The sequence below is a fragment of the Scaptodrosophila lebanonensis genome, unplaced genomic scaffold, assembly GCF_003285725.1.
Source record: "Scaptodrosophila lebanonensis strain 11010-0011.00,11010-0021.00 unplaced genomic scaffold, SlebRS2 tig00001412-arrow-pilon, whole genome shotgun sequence".
NCBI lineage: Eukaryota > Metazoa > Arthropoda > Insecta > Diptera > Drosophilidae > Scaptodrosophila > Scaptodrosophila lebanonensis.
In genome coordinates, this window is record NW_022060739.1 from 4,110,884 (window position 1) to 4,132,076 (window position 21,193).

At 39.9% G+C, this 21,193-nt stretch overlaps 3 protein-coding genes across 8 annotated transcripts in view; 2 read left to right on the forward strand and 1 right to left on the reverse strand.

The window, feature by feature from the left end:
- Positions 1–21,193, forward strand: part of LOC115631696 (1-phosphatidylinositol 4,5-bisphosphate phosphodiesterase classes I and II) — a 73,405-nt gene that overhangs the window by 31,428 nt on the left and 20,784 nt on the right. For all 6 annotated transcript variants that reach the window (XM_030528521.1, XM_030528519.1, XM_030528518.1 and 3 more), the window contains exon 3: positions 8,793–8,939. In XM_030528521.1, the coding sequence (XP_030384381.1) occupies positions 8,793–8,939 (147 nt within the window). The remainder of the gene's footprint in view (positions 1–8,792; positions 8,940–21,193) is intronic.
- Positions 1,909–2,811, forward strand: LOC115631698 (lectizyme). Its single transcript, XM_030528526.1, has one exon. It carries the CDS (start codon positions 1,909–1,911, stop codon positions 2,779–2,781), a length of 873 nt encoding a protein of 290 aa, XP_030384386.1. The 3' UTR covers positions 2,782–2,811.
- On the reverse strand, positions 14,020–16,347 carry LOC115631697. Its single transcript, XM_030528525.1, has one exon. It carries the CDS (start codon positions 16,281–16,283, stop codon positions 14,196–14,198), a length of 2,088 nt encoding a protein of 695 aa, XP_030384385.1. The 5' UTR covers positions 16,284–16,347; the 3' UTR covers positions 14,020–14,195.

Sequence of the window (21,193 nt, forward strand, 5' to 3'; positions counted from 1 at the left end):
CGTCCAAATATAGAATGGAATCCACGGCACGGGTCGCCCATAGATTATCTCTAATCTTAGATTTATGAAAGTGACTTCGGTTTATGGTTAGGTAATTTTTATGGCCCAGACTGCCGATGTTAATCAACGCGATTTGCCAGATCGATTAAGCTATAGCGAGCGATAAGGATTATGCCAGTTGGCGTGCCCTTGAAACCAGACGATGACATATACAAAAACGCAGAAACGCAGACACGCACTGACGTCCAGCCCTTTTATAATTGCGCCATTTTTAACACGCTGCGTGCAACATGGCGTATGCGTAACTGCTGACAAAGGTGTTGACGGCGCGCACTGCCTTTGACTGTCAAGCGGGCCGGACAAGGCCAGCTCTGCCAGCCGAACAACGCATGAAAGCGGGCTAAAAATATGAAAGGACACTGGGGTTGTGGACACTGGACACTAAAACTGATGGTGGGCTGCGTGAGTGGGTAGGGTGAGCCAACAGAGCTTAAAGAAGCGCATTCATGTTGTGCGCTTAGCCAATTAAAAGCAAATTTCATAGCCGACTACACGGCCCGCAGCCTACTTTGCGGACAAATAACTTTTGAGTGCAGTGTATGTTACGCAACAAATTACCAGAAAGGAATGAGCCCGTCCAGGAGAAACACTATGAGATTTTAGGGCTCGAGATTCTTGGGTGTGTTCATAGAAGCAGACAGACCGACATACAGACGGACCTGGGAATAACTTTCGCATTAACATAGCACCCTTTTTATATGGGTATAGTCATGTAATATTGTCAACGTTGTCCATTAAACCCAGTACCCGACAAAGTGTATATAGGCTTATGCAAAATCTAAAGTGTATATTAGGTTTGTTCAGAGTACTATATAACAAGCAGAAGGAAGCATAACCACCCCATAAAGTACGGGAGCAAATATTCTTAGTTCGCGTGATGAGAGAAATCGATCTAGACATGTCCATCCGTCCGTCTGTCTGTCTGGATAAACGACTGGATTTCGGAAACGGTGAAGCGCACATTACAAACTAGGTATAGCGATTTAATTTTATTCTTAAACCAACCTTAGCATACATAGCAATTTTCTAATTTTATTTCAAATTTCACTCAAATCCGTTAATTCTACGAAAAGCTATTAGTGAAACCATTTTACTCCAAATAGATAATGCTTTTTTAATATGAATGGTGGGAATTTATTTTGGGAAGTTGGTCACACCCTTTAACAACGTTCTTTTACAAATTATAATCCAAGATTACAAACTAAATTGGCATTGCTGTAATCAATATTCAGATAATCCATAATATCAGGAACAACTACCAAACAATATTTAATTGCTTATCAAATTAATATAAGTCGCAAGTCATGACACCTTTTAGTTGCTTAGTTTTAGTTTACGAACTAATTTGGCATTGCTTTAATCAATATACAGATAATCCATAATATCAGAAAGGACTACCAAACAATGCCTAACTACTTGTTAAATTAATATAAATCGCAAGTCAAGTCACCTTTTAATTGTAAATTTCAGTAGAAATTAAGATTAAAATCATAAATTCAATCAATCCATTAAAAAATAACTTTTGTACCGAAAATTTCATAAGTAAGATCAAGATTGCAGCAAAGATTCGTATGTAGGTGAAATCTTATCTGCACGCTGATACAAAAGTCAGACAGGCAGAGTGCAAATCTAGCAACGCGCACTAATGAGTTAATGTTCTATGATCTGGCTTTTTAAAAGGGCACAGCTGACCAAATAAGGGTTAAGGCTGCTTTAAACCGATTTGTGAAGAGCATGGGGGAATTTCTCTCTACACGCTTATCGCAAAGCTCTTGCGCGGGCATATAAAAGCGACAGCGAGTGGCCGGCGCGTTTCCATAGTTTTAACAAAAGCATTACGTATACGCCATGTGGAGGTTTCTTTTAGTCACACTACTGCTGCCGCTGTTGCAGCCCAGCAATGGCGCCCAACTGCATGAGTTACTGTTGCAGAAGTTTGCGACCCACCTAGAGAGTGTTGCCAATTTAGAGGAACCCTCGCCCTACATTATCGGCGGTTACAATGTGCAGGGCGTGGACAATGCACCCTATCTAGTGTCGCTAAGTATTTCGTCATTGGCTTACGCGCACGCATGTGGTGGTGCGATTATTGCCAAGCGTTGGGTACTGACCACCGGCCACTGTGTACAGGAGCTGCGTGATTTTAGTGGTGACATTGTGGGCACAGCCATCTATGCAGGCATCAAGAATCGAGCGAATATCTCTGAGGCCCAGGTGCGTTATGTGGACTTTGCTTCGACGCATCGAAACTTCAATGGCAACGCGGGTAGCGACAACATTGCTTTGCTTCATGTCTCCGAATCCTTTGTCTACACGGCTCGTGTGCAGCAAGTGGCACTACCAGATATAAAAGATGACTACAGCGACCTACTCGGCACCGTCTATGGCTGGGGTCTGACCGATGCCAATGCCGATGAGTACTCGAAGGATCTTCAATACGCGTTTGCGCCCATTCTGAATAGCACGAGTTGCGCAAAGCTGCTGCCCGCCGATGCGCCCCTCAATGACCGCCAACTGTGTGCAGAGGTCACGACCTGCCTGGGCGATGGCGGATCACCTTTGGTCTATTGGCCCATCACTGGACCGCCCGAGCTGGTCGCACTGGGCTCATGGAGCTACATGCCGTGTGGCTATGCGAACAGGCCCTCGGTCTTCACTTCGGTCCCGGCCTATGTAGATTGGATCTTTCAAGTGATTAGCGCCTATTACCAGCTGAACTGATGAAGGTCGCTGATGGCTGAAATGTATCAGTTCGGGTATATATATATATATATATATATATATATATATATATATATATATATATATATATATATATATATATTTGTGTAATGAAATAAAACATGCGCTGGTCGATAATCAGAAACTATCTTATCTCGAAAAATAAAAACAAAAACTGTTAATAGTATTGCTTATTTTAGTGCAGTGATGACTATGCTTTGATAAGCTCCCTGACGGTTCAATTGCCCAAATTAAGATATTGTTATTATTTACGATGTACCGATGTCTCGATGTTGTTACAATATTATAACAAAGCTGATTAAATGCAGTTGTAGGATGAGGCGTACCTTGGCCATGACAGCGCACACTGCTGCGAATCAGTAGGCCAAGATATAAGTACAGTGCAAATTCTGAAGATAGATTGGAAAAAGGTTATCTGTGTTGGGTTCATCTTTGTATATCAGGCCAAAGCTTTGAACTATCCATGGCCAACTTCTAAGTCTTCCTTTTCCGTGTTATAAAATACGAATGATTTATCTTTCTTTAGAAAGCATTATTTAGTAATAATGAATAAAGCATGTTATATGCAATTGTGATTAAAACAGATAGAAAGACAAGAAGCGATTTCGTTTTGTATCGCCATGCTGATCATATTCTACTTATATTTTAATTTTTATTTTGTTTTTCAACATTCCTCATTTACTGCCTAAATTGTTTAAAATGCTTACTAAATAGATTTGTACCTGGAACAAACAGAACTGCGTTCAGAAAATACCGAATAAGAGCAAATCCTTTCTCTCACAATGAACCCTTTAGGGTTAAAGCTTCTTCAGCATATTTGTAACATAAACAGAAAGGGAATCACCCTGTTTGTTCGATGTATGATTTATGGTCAAAATGAATCATAGCTTATACTGGTGTGTGGAGCGTGACCAGATAAGATTGTTATATGATATATGTAGCTGTTATAGAAAAATCAAAAAGATTCTTTGTGTGATAGTTTAGGTCTATAACCAAACATCTAGCTAATGGTTTGCAGTGAAAGACTTTGGTAAAAAGAAATAACTTTACCTGAGAGCAAACAACGTTGCGGCTAACTTCTTAATTCGTCTAGGAGTATTTTTGGCCTAATAAGTTTAATATCATTTATATAATTTACAATCAGTAATTCTGAAAATAAATTTGAACATAGGTTCAGAAACTGACTCAAACAAAATTGAAAACCTTCATTTGCACCACTGTGCCACACTCGAATTGGACACCTGGGTGAATTCAAGGCTGCACTTAATGATGCCACAAGGCATAAAAGAGGCATAGAAAGGCATGCACATCAATCTTCATTTAAGTCCACATGTCGCTCAGTAGGAACAAGACCAGAAACAGAGAAAACAGAACAACAACACCAAATGGCGTTCAACTGTAGACTTCCTGTGGCAATTGCTGAGCTTTCAGTTGCTTGACTGGCTTTGAGGTCGCACTTTGTTGACTTGGGCTGACTAACTTCATTTCCTTTTTTTTTTAGTTGTTTTGTTGTTATTTTTTTTCTTTATTTTAATGTTGTTGTTGCAGTGATGGGCGAAGGCCAGCGCCTTTCTTGAATGCCGTCGCACGCTCTCTTTATTCCTCTTTCTCTGCTAATGCCAGGCACTTGTGCCACATGGACAGCTTTTACAACTGCGACTTTTCAACAGCTTCCAAGCCCTTGGCGGCCTCAATTCGACAAACGTGGCACAGACAAGTTGAACCTGGCACACACACACACACACACACACACATCCACATACAACTGTGTATATACATAGGGATATTTATGAGCTCATGCCTCTAAGCAAGTAAAGCTGCGCGCCTTCAACTTGCCAAATGCGACGCGCAACATGGCGTATGCCTAATAACTGTTGGCGTTCTCTCCCCTTCGCTCTGCACGTACGGGTATAAGTTAGGCGCTAGAACTTAAAGCTAACAACAGCTAAGAGAACAACAATTGCTCCAACAACAAGAGTAATAACAGCTGCTACTGTTACTGCAAACTTTGAAGTGCTGACAGCAGCAGGCACGAAACTTCAACTTCAGGTAAATGCGTAGCTCTTGCCCTCCCTACCACCCTTCCTGAATTTTATCCTTGCATTTTTCATGAAATAATTTGCATGTTTAGTTGGCAGCAGCTGTTCAGCTGCTCAGTTGCTGTGTGCCAATAACTTATTTCAATAGTTTGCTTAACTCAAACAAATGTGTGCAGAGAAGGACGAGCAGCGTTGCCAGTCAACAGGCAACGGCCAACAGAGGAGTAATCCCAAACAGCATTTGCATAGTCCCAAACGCACTCGGCTTATAGTGACACGCACACATACGCACATATTCACACACACACATACAGACACACACACATTCATTGAGCGATAACAACAACAACAATAGCAGCAATTCTGGCTGCCTTAAGCTTGATTGACAATACAATGGCGTGTGACAATCGCCCATTACACCCACCCAGGACTCCACAGTACGCTGCGACACAGTTTATCCTTTTTTTCTGCCCGGGCACAGCTGGCTCCTAACTGACTGCCACTAACTAACCAGCTTACTAGCTGCTACTAGTACGGCCTTTGTTACTGCTGTAGCTTCACACTGCCATAAAAAATGATGCGCGAAGAAACACAATTGGTTTAAAAAACGAAATGCAGTTGTTTCGGCATATACATATGTACGAGTACATAATCATTTTGTCCTGACTGACTGATTGATGAAGGATTGATTTGTAGGAAGTTGGACTTTTTATACAAATATCCTTTCACAATGTTGGTAAGCACTAATATTCATTTTCAAGAATTCTAACTCCAAAATGAGCTTTGAAAACAATGTGAAAAACTAACTGTTACAACTTTCCCTTTTTTAGTGACCTTTTGGCTACGAATTAAGCCCTCAATCACTAGATTTTCTTTCTGTGTACTAAATCTAAATTCTTTCCTGCAGCTGCTGCCATTTTACATATTTTTTTCAATAAGTTTGCAGATGGCCGTTTGTTACATCAATTGAATTATGCATGTTGCTGAGCATGTAATCGCTCTTATTCTAAACTCACGCACACACAGATATATTCTTGTATATATCTATTAAGGCACAGCTAAAGCTGTGCTGTTAATAAACTTGTCAACACACTGCCAACAATCCAGACCTTGTTTTCACTTCACTGATTTCCCTTTACCATTTGTATTTGACCCCGGGGACTGAAACCGCTGAGCACACCATTCAATTAGTTTGAAATAATTAGACAAACATGAAAAGAAAAAAAGTAAAACCAAATAACTCACGGCCCACTGTAACTAAAGTCCAATTAGTGCACAACCCTTTCGTAAGGAAAGGAAACCCCAAAACGTTTTACAAAATCCCCAGAAAATATGCGCTTAATTGAATACACAAGTAGGGAAAACAAAGCGCCAAAAAAAACCCGAGCAGTGCGCATATTTCGAATAATTTCAATTTCATTATTAGAAGTGAAGGCAGCCAAGAATTGATAAAGAAGGTGGCTGGGGCAGATCAGAGCAGCCCAGTACAGTTTCAATTACTGAAGCTCTTGTGAAATTCTCCGTGAAATTTCAGCCACGTTGGCACCTTGGCGAGTTCATTAAACCAACATCAACAACATCAACACCAGTATGTTGCCCAGAAGGATAATGAACCCGCACAGGCTGGGAGAGGGAGCAGGTAAACGGGGGGCAGCTATGCGTGCAAAAAGTTAGTCACAACGCTAGCACAACTTGGCTGCTAAAACAAATTAAAATGCTCGTTATTTCAACTGCTCATCAATTTCATCATTTGAACTGAACTCCACGAATTGCTGGGTGTGGGTAATGGACCAGTAAGTGAGCCATTTTTTGTCTGCTCCTTTATGACTTGGCTGCGTGCTGGCTGCACTCCAGCAGATAGGTAGACAGCACTCAGCAGTCATGGAGTTGACCTCTTGAACCTTTGTTTCAATTTCCAGTGGCGCCCCAAATGAGACATTATTGCTCTACCAAAAGCGAAACATATATTTCAATAACGAGTTCAATAACTTCGATGCGATGTGAGACCATTATAGGCCTTAGAGTCATAAAAATGTTTTATAGAATAGCTTTACTTAGTTTATTAATTCCATCATTTACTACCGCTATTTTTAATTGAAACCTATAAAAATGTGAAATTAATTTTTGTACTTATGACGTCTTGTGTTGATAACTTTTGGGACGTACCTAGGAAGCCACTTACCGTCTATCTTATCTGCAATGGTAATTATTTGCGGTCGTACTGATGGGTAGAAATCATTATCTAAAAGCTTCAAGTCACTGTGGAGTTGCGGGACTTCTTGAATTATTAATTTTAATTTTGCAATATATTTTTAATGGCGATCTTTTTCTACACATATTAACAATCAATTCATTCTATTTGATAGCTTATAGAAAGTCACTTCTTATTTGTTGACCCCGATTTTCGGCTCATCAGTCTTTAAGTGAAAAGAAAGTCAGAAGTTGTCGATAGCTTTACTTTCTTAAATAGCTTTGACAATCACAGAAATGATATATAGTACGTTAAGAAGCCAATAAAATACTTTAATTGCTTATAAAGTGGAAGACAACAAATGATTTTTTTTCAAAAGGTGGACCATAAAAATATGTGCCATACTTTCAAAATATAATCAAAAATAATGATGAATGATTTGGTATTTATAATCAAAATCTATATAAAACTTTCTTATGATGCCTTCTGGCCCTTGACAATCGAATCGAATGAGTGTGTACATTATTCACGTGCATTTTTAATAAATAATATTAACTTGACAACATACCGGCTTAGTAGAGACATGATCTTAGAGGTTTATTAGGGACTTTCCAATAAATATCATGGCCTTGCCTGTTTGGCCAAAACGTACATCAAATATGGCTGCTTAGAATGAATTCTGACAATTGTCGTTGCATTTTTTAATGCCAAAAAGAATATAAATCTGTGTAAAATTTGGGCTGCTTTTCCATTTATGAATGCGAATACATACATCTATAAGAGAATGTATGCATGATTATTTGTTTGTATGCATAAACATTCATTTCTTTCACGCCATTTAACGCTTTATTTGACTCGCTTCCAAGAAAATTTGCTAGACGTATTCGTTCTCTTCCACTTGGCACGCGGTCGTCGCCATTGCCAACTGTCTGTCTGTCTGCGCTGTTGTCTGTTTTGCATATACATTTGAAAAAGAAAATATTTCATTTCATTCCTTTCCACGTTTTATCTACATGGTACGAGTAGGTCTTGAAAGGGGATGGGAAGGGCAAAAGGGGGGCAACAACTGGCGCATCTGTTTGCCATAAGGCAGCTGCGCTTAAAGATTTTTCGCAGTCGCATTTTTTTTTTGTTCATACAAGTATATACGTTCTCCGTTCATTTCAGTTCAGTTCCTTTCGTTTTATGAATGAATGGAAATGGTAAAAGATTTATTTATGGCACGCGGCCACTTGCACATGTTACAGCTTTATTTAATTTGACTTAAATAATAAGCAGTCCAGTGTTCGGTGTTCAGAGTTCGGTTCTCAGTGTTCAATGCTCAGTGGTGAGTGCTGAGCGTGCATTGCACTTGGAAAGTGAAATATGCCATAGCAATTTCATTAAAGTTGGTCACTCGAGTCATTGAACCAAAGCGGCGTCATGCCAGAGGCCAATTAACAATTAGCCCCAAGAGTGGACCCTTGTCAATTACTTGTGGGGATTGCGCTGGGAGACGAGAAAATTGTTGCTGTTGCCTGTAACTGCTAGGCGTTTTTATTGCTTAATAATTCAATTGTTGTTAACTGAAATCAATTTGCGTGCCCACTCGCTGGCACGCTCACGCCTACCGCCAGTGCGACTGCGACTGCCACTGCCACGGCCACACTATGGGACCCATCATGGGCGGAAGATGAAGACCCTTTTATGTTGCCCAAATGTTATGCTACAACATTTTTATGGCTTTTTCATTATATTGTTTTGTTGTGCTTTGATTGCAGGACTCTGGAACTGGCACACCGGTGACAATGCGGGTCGATGCCAAAGGCTTCTTTCTTTATTGGGTCGATCAGAATAATGAGCTGGACATATTGGATATAGCGACCATACGGGATGTGCGCACGGGACAATATGCTAAAAAGCCAAAGGTGCGTATGCGTAATAAATAAACGAACATTTTTCTTTCTTCCCCCCAATCTTTTGTGTTTTTCGGATCACATGCCCAAAAATGAAATGCTAAAGAAATATTTGTCTGGTTTTGTGGGCTTCACACCCACAAAAACCCCTCTCACCATTGTTTAGCTAGCTGTGGGTGTACCCCACTATTATTTCTCTGTGCGTCTGCGTGTGCGTGCGTGTGGGTGTGCGCTTTCAAGTGCAAATATGTGTGTGCCCGCTTTTGTGTTGCTTCTGCTCTTGTTGTTTGTTTGTAAACAAATTTTTGAAACATTAATTATTTTGGCCCAGAGCATGAGATGCCAACAGCATGCGCTGTCGTACCGGCTGCTGAACTGTGTCTGTGCCTGTTTACACATATACATGTAGTATGTGTATGTTTGTGCGTCTGTCCATAGCTAAACATTTATGTTACACACAAGCTAATAAAAATTGCGTTGGACGGCGCCAATGAGTGGCTGTCGTAGCTTATTGAACAGCAGCAGCTACTGATGGCCAGGCCAGCAACCACACATAACCAAAAATGACGCTGTATGTTGAACACATGTACATATATATGTATATGCTCATAGCATTGTACATTGTTTTGGCAGGAAAAATCTCTGGTCTGATTCGCTTCGGTTGCATTACGTGCGTGTTTCAGCTTCCGTTCAGGCTCCAACACAGTTGTGTATGGCAGAAGAATTCTTAGAAACACCATTTGATAGGCAGCTGTGTTGTGCATTAATATGCCATTGAATGAGGTATAACCTGAATCCTTTATACAAATATCTAAAATTCAACTATTATTCTTATTTATTATTATTTGAATTACGAGAAAAGATGAAAAGTAAATGCCATTAATAATTTACCTAAAAAACAAAAACACACACAAAAAGGATTTTAGCCAAAAGAAATGACAACTTTAAATTACAAACGAGAATTACATCGCACTAATAGCTACAACTTTCTTCAAACCCTGTTGTAGCATATACTGACCCTATGGAAAATTACTTATAGCGTCTATCCCGTGGGGATACATCAGAAAATAAACATAAACTTGATCTGTCTAGGGCTTAAGGGAAACTAAATACCAAGTTTTGGTATTTAAGCTCTTGTACCCTCTCAGATCCTTTCAGATCATTAATATATACAATTTGGCTTCTCCTCTCTATAACATACACTTGAACTGAGCTTTATAGCACTTTATCACAACTATATTAAGAATGAAAACGTGAAAATATCTAACCCCCTGGGGACAGAACTAAGATTTTTAATCAGTCTGCCAAACTTAGTTACTTCTCACAGACGTATAGTCAAAGATGACTGTGGTGGGACACTTTCAAAAAGAAAACTGATAGGCAGAGAGTCTTTCTCTTTCCTTTCGGCTTATGAAAACAAGAAAATTGGAGAGTAGTCTTGTGGTATTCGATTGCCTTTCCATATACATATATTTTCGTTATTCAAGCAATTTTAATTTGTAACTTAAAACATACAAATGCAGTCATTTTGTTTTTACAAAACTACCTAACCGAAGATAGTTTCCTTTTTTTGGAAATCAAAAAAGTTTATCTAAACACCTTCAAAGTTTCAAAGGATATTTGTTGAAGAAAAAATAACGTTATCGTTAAATAAATATTTCAATTTGCACAAAACCAGCGTATTATTGAGAACAAATGATTTTAAAATATGTTTATTGAAGCTTAAATGTATAAAACAGGAATTTATTTAAGGCAGAACAATAGAGACTCGGACCCTCCGGTATGGAGCATATTTTTTTAATTTCTTTTTTTTTTCATAAATACGAAAATGGAAACTGTTTTGTTTTGTTGAACCACACCAGAAACTGAAAAAGTTTGCGTAATTTTGCACCGTAACACTCCAACATGTTTTCAGAATGTTCCATCCCGGTGTGTGTGTGTGTGTGTGTGCGTCCATATGCAGCTCATTGGCATTGCTTTGTTGCTTTCCTTGTTGTTGCTGTTGACTTTTTCTCTCTCTGTGTTGTCGTACCGTTTGTTGCTGCTACTATAACAATTTTTCTGTCTTGGCACTCGTTTGCGTTTTATACAATTTTCTTTTCATGCGGGCCGTCATTGTACATATTGAGTGTGTATGTGTGTGTGGGCTTGTGTATGTGTGTGTGCGTGTGTATGTCCTTGTGTGCGACCCAATACATTTATCATTGCAATGACACGGCAACATGCTCACATTCGCACTCACATTCAAAGAATTGTATAAAAAGCATTCGGTCTTTGGGCAGGGCCGCAGAGTAATGGAAATATGGACAAAATGGGTGGGTAGGTATAGGTGGTAGGTGGTTAGGAGTTGGATATATGGATAGGTAGGATGATCAGGGAGCAGTCAAGGCAACCAAACCGGCAAGCGTATCCTACAAGCAAATCGGAAACGCCAACGCCAGCAACAGTAGCAACAACAACTACCTCAACTTTTTTGCCATTATTGTCGATGTTGTTGTTGGTATTCTGGCTTTTGTTGCTGTCGGTTTGCCATAAAGTCATTTGAAACTTGGCTCAACTCAACTTTCGTGTTGTGCTTTAAACTTAACACCCGCACTCACTCCCTTACAACCCACCACCCCCACCACCCACAGTCCGTGCTCTGCTTCGTCAATGTTCAGCCGTACTTTTGGGTCTGAACGTAAAGAATTTAAGCGCAGCACGTTAAACTTAATAAACGCTGCGTTTATGCCGCTTTTAGGCACTACCATTATGGCAATTATTAGGCATTAGCAGTTCGGTTATTCGCATCGATAAGTTGGCCAAACTGGCACACAGCCTTGAAGTGAACGTTAACGCTACGTTACGGTTGCCTATTTCTTTTGACAGCCCATCTATGTAACACCCATGCCTAGACACACACTGTTCGCCTTTGTTGATGTGTTTCACATTCTCCGAGCTAATGGCAGTTCTTATATAACATTTATATTTTAATAGGCAATTCAATCTACCAACAAACGAAATGGTCCCTGAGAGTTGGAACACTGACTAAATCTAACTAATGTTTATGAATACTGTCCTCTCAAACATTTTTATTTATAAGGATATGGAAACCCAATTTTATTTCAAGAATTTTGTCAAACATGATGGTGGTGATGAATGAAGATTAGATGATTTAAATTAACAAGAATTTGAATTAGAAGTGAACTAATAGCAGCATACAATACTGCTGTGGGGTGCAAAATATTCATCTGAAGTAATATGTTGGCATAAATAAATCCTTTTATTGCAAATTGTAGAGACGGCTAGTACCCTCCAACCGCTTTGAAACCTCTAAAAACATTTTAAATTGAATTAATTGAGAGATTAATTATATAGTATACTGAACATAATGAGACATAGAACAGACAACAATAAAATTTCGCTTTAGAGAAGCTACATATAAAAAAGACGTAATCAATTTTAAAATTAAGCTTCATAAAAATAACTTAAAACCTTAGGTTTTCCCTTTTTAAATTTATATATAATTCGTGTTTTTTTGCCTCCAATCGGGACAACTATTACTATTTTTGTTCGAAATGGCTGTTTTTCTCCTCAATAAATTAAAGCTGACCTGTCAACTCATTTCACTGCAATCACCTTCGTTTTAATAAACTGTGATGTCTCCGCCTATTGACCACAACTATACGAATATAGCGCCCGGAGCACGCCCCGACAGGTTACCTTACGCTCTGATAGTTCATTTATATAGTGTACTGTTTTTTTACATCTACTTTGAGGCAGCGGTGTCCAAGGCTTAATAAATGAATTTCGTTTGCAGCGCATAAAAAGCAAACGCGAAACGCAGACCGCCATTTGCAAAGACTTTGATTAACTGCTCGATGGAAAAAAGTGTTGCATACGCTAAGGGGCTGCAATGAAAAACATGCAATGCGTCATGGCCGTCGCACAAATACACGCGCACACACACACATTTTAAATGTACTTAAAGGCGCATGAAAACTCTGCTTTATATACTTATATGCGTGTGTGGGTGTGTGTGTCTGTGTGGGGGCGTTTGTGCATGGGCGGGGCACTCTCTGCCTGGCTGCTTGTTTGTTGATTAAAAATTGCCTTTTTTTTGCGTGGCATTGAAACGCAAGAGAAATGTGCGAATTTTATTAAAACGCAACCATGTGTGGCAGCAGCGAGCGAGGCGAAAAAGTGCGATAAATAGACAAACAGACAACACTCGGCCACGCTTAAATAGTTGCACATTAAATATGTTAGCCTGTTAATGAATTATAAGCCATGTGGGAGAGACCAAACGAGAAACTTGCCACATGCAAGTGACTTTGACGAGTTTTGAACATGAGGCTAACATAAAAACGAGCGAACAAGGTTGGATCCATAAAACTCTCCATATTCGTAACGATAAAAAGTGAAAAATAAAAATTTAGATAGCAACACATAGAAATGAATACCGCACCAAATTAACTGACACATTAAATGTAATATTAATATCCAATGTCCCCGTTAGCTATTCGAACAAAAATTGTAACATCATTTACGTTGTAGTGCTTTTTTTGAATAAAAGCAAGCTACAAAGTATGTGACAACAAATAAATAAATAAATAATATCTAGCTTAAATTTTACTACATAGTATTTGATTAAATAGCAAAGAATTTGCTTAATCTAAAGCTTATGCTATATAGATGCTGTATACTACATTTTTGCCAAAATTGAAATAAAAAATTTAAAAAAAATGATGTGATTAATTGCCTTTCAACAGATATTAATTCTTGTCAGCTTCTGAAATAATAATAGGTGTGCCAGGTACAGAAATCTGACAATTCAAATCATAAAATAAACATTTTTCAATTTATTTAATCAATTTACAAAAAAGCGATGCTTGGCAAGTATATCTATACTGATAAACGAGCTTTGCTTATGTTCTTTAAAATTGATTTACTAATATGCAAAATAAATCACGCGAATGTATTTAAATAAAATATTAGGCAAATACTTGAACACACAAAATTGAAATATGCGTGTGCACCATATCTTTCTAATTTACCACCCGCTCTGAACTATCCCATTAAATGTGCCACAGAGAGTACACAGAAGCAATCATTTACTGTAGGAGAGTGCTCTATCTTTATTACGCATAACCATCTAAAATCATATACCATATGTATGTGCACAGGCCACGGCCAGACAAGCAACACACAGGTGCCTCATCCATCATCCGAGTTAATGCTTCACAAAACACAAACGAAATTCAAATTCACACTTGGCTCGGCTGCTCGCTATTCCTGACACTCTGCCAGGCGGTTGCAGACGCGTCGATATAAATCCTTCAAGTCAAAGTGCAGCTCGTTGGCGCATATTTTATGCTTGGGGCCCAACAGTTCTTGCAGCTGCCTCATTGTGGCTAGACAGTCGCAGTACTCGCGCAGCCTGCGATCGCGACAGAAATTGTTGTTCACACAAATGGGATCGCATTTGTGTTGGGGTGCCGGATAGTATGGACGCCGGCATTTGGCGTACTCTCTGGCACACATTTGCTTGTAGTAGTCGCGAAGCTTTTGTTGCTTCTCCTGTTGCTTCATCTGCTTGATAAGTGGTGTGTCCTCCTCCTGTTGTCGGCGCTTCATGAACTCGCAAACCGGACAAGGACAGTCCTTAGGCGGCGGCGGTGGTGCTTCTTTTAATGCAGTCTTCTTCTTTCTGCGCTTCTTTTTTGTTGCTTTATCGGGCGTGTGTCGCTTTACCGGAGGTGTGCCAATACTTGGCATATCTGGCCAAGTGTATGCAGGTGGTTGTGTTAGGTGTGTGTGGCTTATCTTCTTTCCATCTAAATTATCCGAACCGAACCGGCGATCCATATCCGATATTGGGGGTTCACTTTTTTGTTCAGAGGTTTCGCTAAAATCTTTGAATTTGTCTTTTACTTTCTTCATCTTTTCCTCTTCCTTAGGAATGTCGCCATCTTTTTTTTCACCCTTTTCCTTCCCCTTTTGTTCGTCTTTGTTGTCTGCGTCACTTTTGTCTTTGTCTTTGGCTTTATCTTTATCTTTGCCTTTGTCGCCCTTGTCTCCCTTGTCGCCCTTGTCTCCCTTGTCGCCCTTGTCTCCCTTGTCGCCCTTGTCTCCCTTGTCGCCCTTGTCTCCCTTGTCGCCCTTGTCCCCGTCTCCATCACCCTTGTCCTTCTTGGCACCATCCTTAGCTTCCAATGCACCTGGTTTTGCCTTACCTTTATCTCTAGCATCGCCATGGTCATCAGCGCCATCTTTGCCCTTTCCATCTCCTTTTTTATCACGATCCTTATCATCTTTCCCAGTCTCAGATACATCCATACCATCCTTAGTTTTTCCACCATCTCCTTTATCGCCACCAGCTCCTCCTTCGCCTCCGCCATGCTTACCCTTTTTCCTGCAGCAAGTATTGTATGCTTTATTGAATGGGTCTTTATTGGTATCCTTTTCAAAACAGCAAACCAGCCGCGAATAGAGTTCATCGTAATCCCTTGGCTCCGGTTCGCCCGGCTCACATCGTTCAGTTAACTGAACGTTTTGCTCATTGGCTTTGCGATGCTGTTGATACTTCCATTTTGCGAACTCCGTGCACGCGTTCTCCCGTATACCACAAGACTGGGGATCACAAACCTTGAGCGGCTTTCGTTTGGTTGTACGTGGTTTCGCACAGGGCAGTGGCAACGAGCGCTGGGCGCTTAGGCAGCCGAATAGACTGTTTTGGTGCTCCTCACAAAAAGGACACTCCGGATCCAATGGATTTGGACAGTATAGCCAAGTAACCGCATCGTTCGGATCAAGCTTTTCTTGTATGTGCGGCATCTTGTGGATTACAGCGCGCAGCACATTACGATTGAGTACCAAGGGGCCCTTCTCAGGGCCCCACTCATTCACGTCACACCTTCTGTGTTTAGTCCGCAGCGAAGGCTGCGACACAGTTATCTCGTGTTGACGACGTGATCGTGCTTTCTCCATGCTTTGCTTCAGCGCCTGATTAAAGAGCACAGCCTCTGGCCTATGATGCTCAGCGCCTAAGCCATAGTATCCGAGTGCACTGCGATCAACACTGTTCTTCCAACACTCGACCAAATCATCCTGCTCCATGTCAAACTTTTTCATACCGGGCGGTGCCTCCCGGTGCTCGGGAGGTCGGCGTCCACACCTAAATACTGTTGGCTCCATAAATTTGAACTCCTCAGGTCTTTCAAATTTTGTCCTTTTGCGCTCTGTGTTCTGAGGACGCTGCTGTATATCGTAAGGATTCATTAGGCACCATTGGGGTGCCGGATGTGGGTGACCCGAGGTCAAAGGCACATCCAGATGCGATTCGGGTCCATGACGGTCATGGTTATTTCTGCGCATATCAGTCCAAATTCTTTACAATTATTCTTTTAATTTTTTTTTATGTATTTTTTTAAATTTTAATAAAAAGTACCACAGAAATTTGGAACGCGCAAAGCTCTACATATTTTTTAGCGCCACAAAAAAGTTACAGCTGTGAGAGAGACATTTTGTACTGGCATTGAACCCAACGCTAGCTTCTAAATATATTGTGTCAGCACCCGAAAGAAAAGTGCCAAGCCCAAGCGTCCTAACGTTATTAGCACCTTCAAAATCAATAAATGTAAATGATGCGCAGAGCGTCTCTAAAATTATAGCAGAAGAACACACACACAAGAGCACGTTGCACTGTGGCACAAAATAGACAGAGTGTATACAACATACTTACTATATATAGTGCTTAAAATTTCCAACTAAATTGGGTGAAGAAAATTTCAGGAAAATTTATTTATTTGAAAAGAGAGTTACTGTTACGAATTTAATCAGTTAAGTAAAATTAAGGCTTTCAGGTAGCTTACATATTTTCCATTTAGTTCTTCGTCAGCCACAATTTCTGGGCATTTGTGAACTTATCTCCAAACATATATACATACGTATCCGAATCTGTTTTTTGTGTGTGCAAGCTCTACTAATTCGACAAAAACTAAGTTCAGATTTTCATTGCACATCATTTTTTTAGCGATTTAATTTAGGCGATGACAGGTTTACGATTCATATATTTTTCCATTAGGGTTTATAATTACAAATTTAATGTTATAGGAGAAAATATAAATCTTCATTAATTAGCTCGATTGTGCGTTGGAAAGTTCAAAAGGGCAAATGGAAAGTAAAGTGGCGTGGCCAACAGTCACCGGCCCTGCCCTACGCTGCTTAATAATGAGCATTCTTAAAACTCAAATTTCGAGCAGAGCCAAAGGATTAGTAAATGCACTAAAACACATACTCTACACACACACATATATATATAAATATATACATATATATATATATATACTGTATGGAAGAGAAAGAGAAAGGCGCGAACGTGTGCCGCGTGCTCTGTGCGTGTGCGAGCGTGAGAAGCAATTAAGATAATCGCCGTAGTCATTTCCGCTTAACGCTTCGCGCCTGTGTCGCTGTCTTTGCCCGTGCCATGTCCGGGTCCGGGTGTTTTCCACGTTCCCATTATGCCAAACGACAAATTTGCCGGAATTAGTTTTTAGTTAAAAGCAAATCATGGCGCGCGCGCGCTTGCAACGTCAGATAAGCTCGGGAAAAGCCGTCAGTAGCAGAACAGCAGCAAAAGCAGAATCAGAAGCAGCAGCAAGCAGACAGCTCGCGATAAAGGACAGAGAGAGCGAAAGAGAGGGGGGAAAAGGGAGACAGCAATAACTCTGGCGTATGCCATTCGTTACAGGTGTGCGCCGGCATTTTATGGCCACGCGTTTGGGGAGCACTTAGTGGAAGCTTCTATCAGGCAGCTGAACAGACAGGCGGTCAGACGGACAGGTAGACGGGCAATAGAGGTAACGGCAGCCTGTGCCGCCTCCTCATCATTTATCAGCATTTTGTGCACAGCTCTTTAATGACTCCGTAATGCCTCGTTATGGCCAAAAAGTTTGCGCGCTTGTCAGCAGCAAACCTTTCAATTAGTCAAACAGTTAAGTCCTTTGTAAAGTCAAACCAACACACAAGCACCAACACACAAAGGAGAGTTTGTGACACAAACTGCTTTATCGTCACATTGGCCTCCTGAACGGGTCTGCCGTCAGCCGCCCGCCTGTCCAAGCCCATTATTGGCTCTATTTGCATGGCAATTGGCAAGCAAAGCAGCTTTCACTTGTGGCTCAGCCAGCTCTGATCATTGTAATGGGCTTTGACTTCAGACCAGGTCAGTTGTCATGGCTGCAGGCAGAAAGAGCTCAGCTGCGAGACTTTTAATGGCTGAGAGGCTCCTCGATGCAACCGACAACAACTTCAATTGTCATGTAGTTCAATCGATTCGGATATATACTTATTGGATACACATTTAAAGGCCATTGGCAGGGTTGCCAATTATTATTAACCTTAAAAGAATAGTTCAACAAAAAGAGTTTTCTGTAATTCAGAAGGCTTTTAATATTGCTATTGAAAACTTATTTTATTTAACAATAGAAAGCTTTAACTTTTATTATTTTCATATTCTCATGAATACAACTGTATATGTTTGGTTACCTTACAATTCTATACATTTATATTTGACTCTATTTAATCTTGCCGGTCTCCAATGTTTGAGGCATTTATTTTTAGAACATTATATGTTTTAATGCTTTGCTTCTCTCCATTATTATATTATGTTATTTTTTCTTTTTTTATAATGGGTTCTCTCTTCGCTTACATTCTCGTCTGCACTCTCTGAACTTTAATTATGGTTCATTTTATGTTGGTTATTTTCCTTAAACTTCTCATTTCATTAGGACGGACCATGTCGAAAATGGAATTGAATGAATGCATATCTTTATGATAAATCGCCTACTGCTGGCTTTATATGATGGCTCAAGTTTGCTTTCAGCACGCAATCAAATCAATTGTATCGGACACTCCTTTGAAATAAATTGTCTGCTTATGTCATGCGAATTAAATTTATCAATTTAATATGTATTTCGATTAGCAGTTGCTTGCCTAAGAATTTGCATATACTCGTACGTATTCGTATACATAAACACACTAAGAGACAGTTGGCCAAAACATGCATGCTTTGCACATAATCAGGCAATTCTACTAAACCATTATTCCCGTACATTCACACATACATTGATATAGAGCAACGTTGCCTAAACCGTTTGTCAACTGTCCGCAAGTCGGAAACTCTGCAGGAAAACCAACATTACACAAACACACCGACACACACACATACACACACACATGCTCAAAATGTCAAGACATTTGCTGGCCAAAGTTAATGCCAAATTCATGTCTGCGCTTCCGTTTTGACAAACGCTGAACGAAGCAACAACGAGAATTGTTTGACCCCTTCTGAGTCCCCCTCCACCCCCACATACTCTGCCTTGTATTGCTCGCACATTGTATCCATGCATTCTGCATTTCAACAGGCCGATGAGTGCAGGATGGGGCAGGGAGTGCAGCAGGAGACGCCTCATAACGATAAGCCTTAGCTGATGTTGGATTTGCAATCGAGCGTTGGCAACAACAATAGAAGGGCAGCTACAGCCAAGCTGAACGTGAATGCAGAATGGGTTTGGGCTTAGGGTTGGCACTGATGAGTTCACGAATGGTTAGGTGGTTGGGTTAACTGAAAAACTTGTAGCAAACCCAAAAAACTAATCCTGCTGCTTGTCTCTCGCCTTTCCCTCTCTCGCATAGATATATTTTTATACCACATTCTGTTCGACTATCTATGTACAATGTCCTGCCAGTCTTTTTGCTTTATGTGCATCAGTGATGAACAATACTGCTGTCTTAGTATCAGACTAAAGAGAGTGAGTTATATCAGCAATAAAGCTTTTAAAATTTACAGCAGTCTCCATTAATAAGAGTAAAGGTCGTTTGTGCAAGTTAAAGATGTAAAAGGACCTGAGAAGTCGTTTCGTCCCATCGAGATAGAACAATCATTTCAAAGTCTAAACGATCACATGTTCACTTGAACTATTCGAGTCTCAATATTCGAGCAATTGCGAAAACTTTTAATGAACTGGGCGAATGAACAGTCGAATAAAACCACTATTTAAAATGCTTAACTATTAGCTGAAGACAATGAGGATGATGATATCGAAAGCCACCTAAACTAGTAGTTCTTTGCAGATTATCCATAAAAAGCTTTGCCGCCGTGACTAAAATAATTTACAAAACAAAAATAGAATAATAGAATTGTTGAAATCCTAACGTTTAGACTTGCAGACAAATGTCGAGATCTGTAAATATATAAACAGTTATGTTCACTGGTCAGTCATCAGTGAAAAACAATGCTAGATAAAAAGCATGGCTTGCCGGACTGGCTAATAAATTTCCCCCCAAAGGGTCAGTGATTCTTCACCTTTAATTTTTAATTATATTTTATAATTTATTTATTTTAAGTATTTTAATTTTATTTTGTATTCTTCTATCTTTTATTGCTATTTTTTTTGTTTTTGATAGATCTAATAACGTATCTGACTACTCTCTGCTGTGAATCGGGACATGGCTGGCCGTTTGGCAAATCATCACCCACCGTGTCGGATTCGTTATTAGATATTTTTGTCATTTTTATAGGCTTTTTTATTTCTTTAGTTTTATTTAGTTTAAGTTTTTTTTTGTTTTGATTTTTTAATGTATATATATATATTTTTTTTTCTTTTACATCGACTGCATTGCTTGTCGATGAAATAAATAAATAAATAGAGCAAGGATTCTTCTAGCCAAGTTTGGTTGCCTAACATATAAACTAAGTATTCAGAGGTTCATCAATCGATGATATCGCTTAGTCTCTTCAGTTCGCTTTCCTATGCTCGTGATAAAATCACAGATCATTGCTCATCTCTAATTTACCTTTTTCTACAATATTGGCACCCTGTACACCCTTGTTGTTGTTGTTGTTGTTGCTGTCGTTTATATGCACTTTTGTTGTGCCATTTGTATTGCTTTGCATTTTGAATTACTGTTATGCTCTGTCCCTCCACTTATGTATGTATCTGTGTGTTTCTCTGCATGTGTGTGTGTCTGTGGGTGTGGGTGTGGGTGTTTGTATTAAACGTGTCCGGCCGTTGATAAACTCATGTTGATAAGCTCTCAGTAAGCTGGTGGAGTAAACAACGCTCGTAAATCCATTTGTGCCCTTTTAATTGAAATATGGCGCCCGAAGGACCCCGAACGTAATTTGTGGTTTAGACAGTTTTTGGCCGTTATTTGCTTTATGATGACCAAATGAGTTTTACGGTCAGCCACCAAGCTCCTTCAGACTAATCCGGGCGCTGCAA

Coding starts and splice junctions, on each gene's coding strand:
- LOC115631698 (XM_030528526.1), top strand. CDS start 1,909: ATGTGGAGGTTTCTTTTAGTCACACTACTGCTGCCGCTGTTGCAGCCC.
- LOC115631697 (XM_030528525.1), bottom strand. CDS start 16,283: ATGCGCAGAAATAACCATGACCGTCATGGACCCGAATCGCATCTGGAT.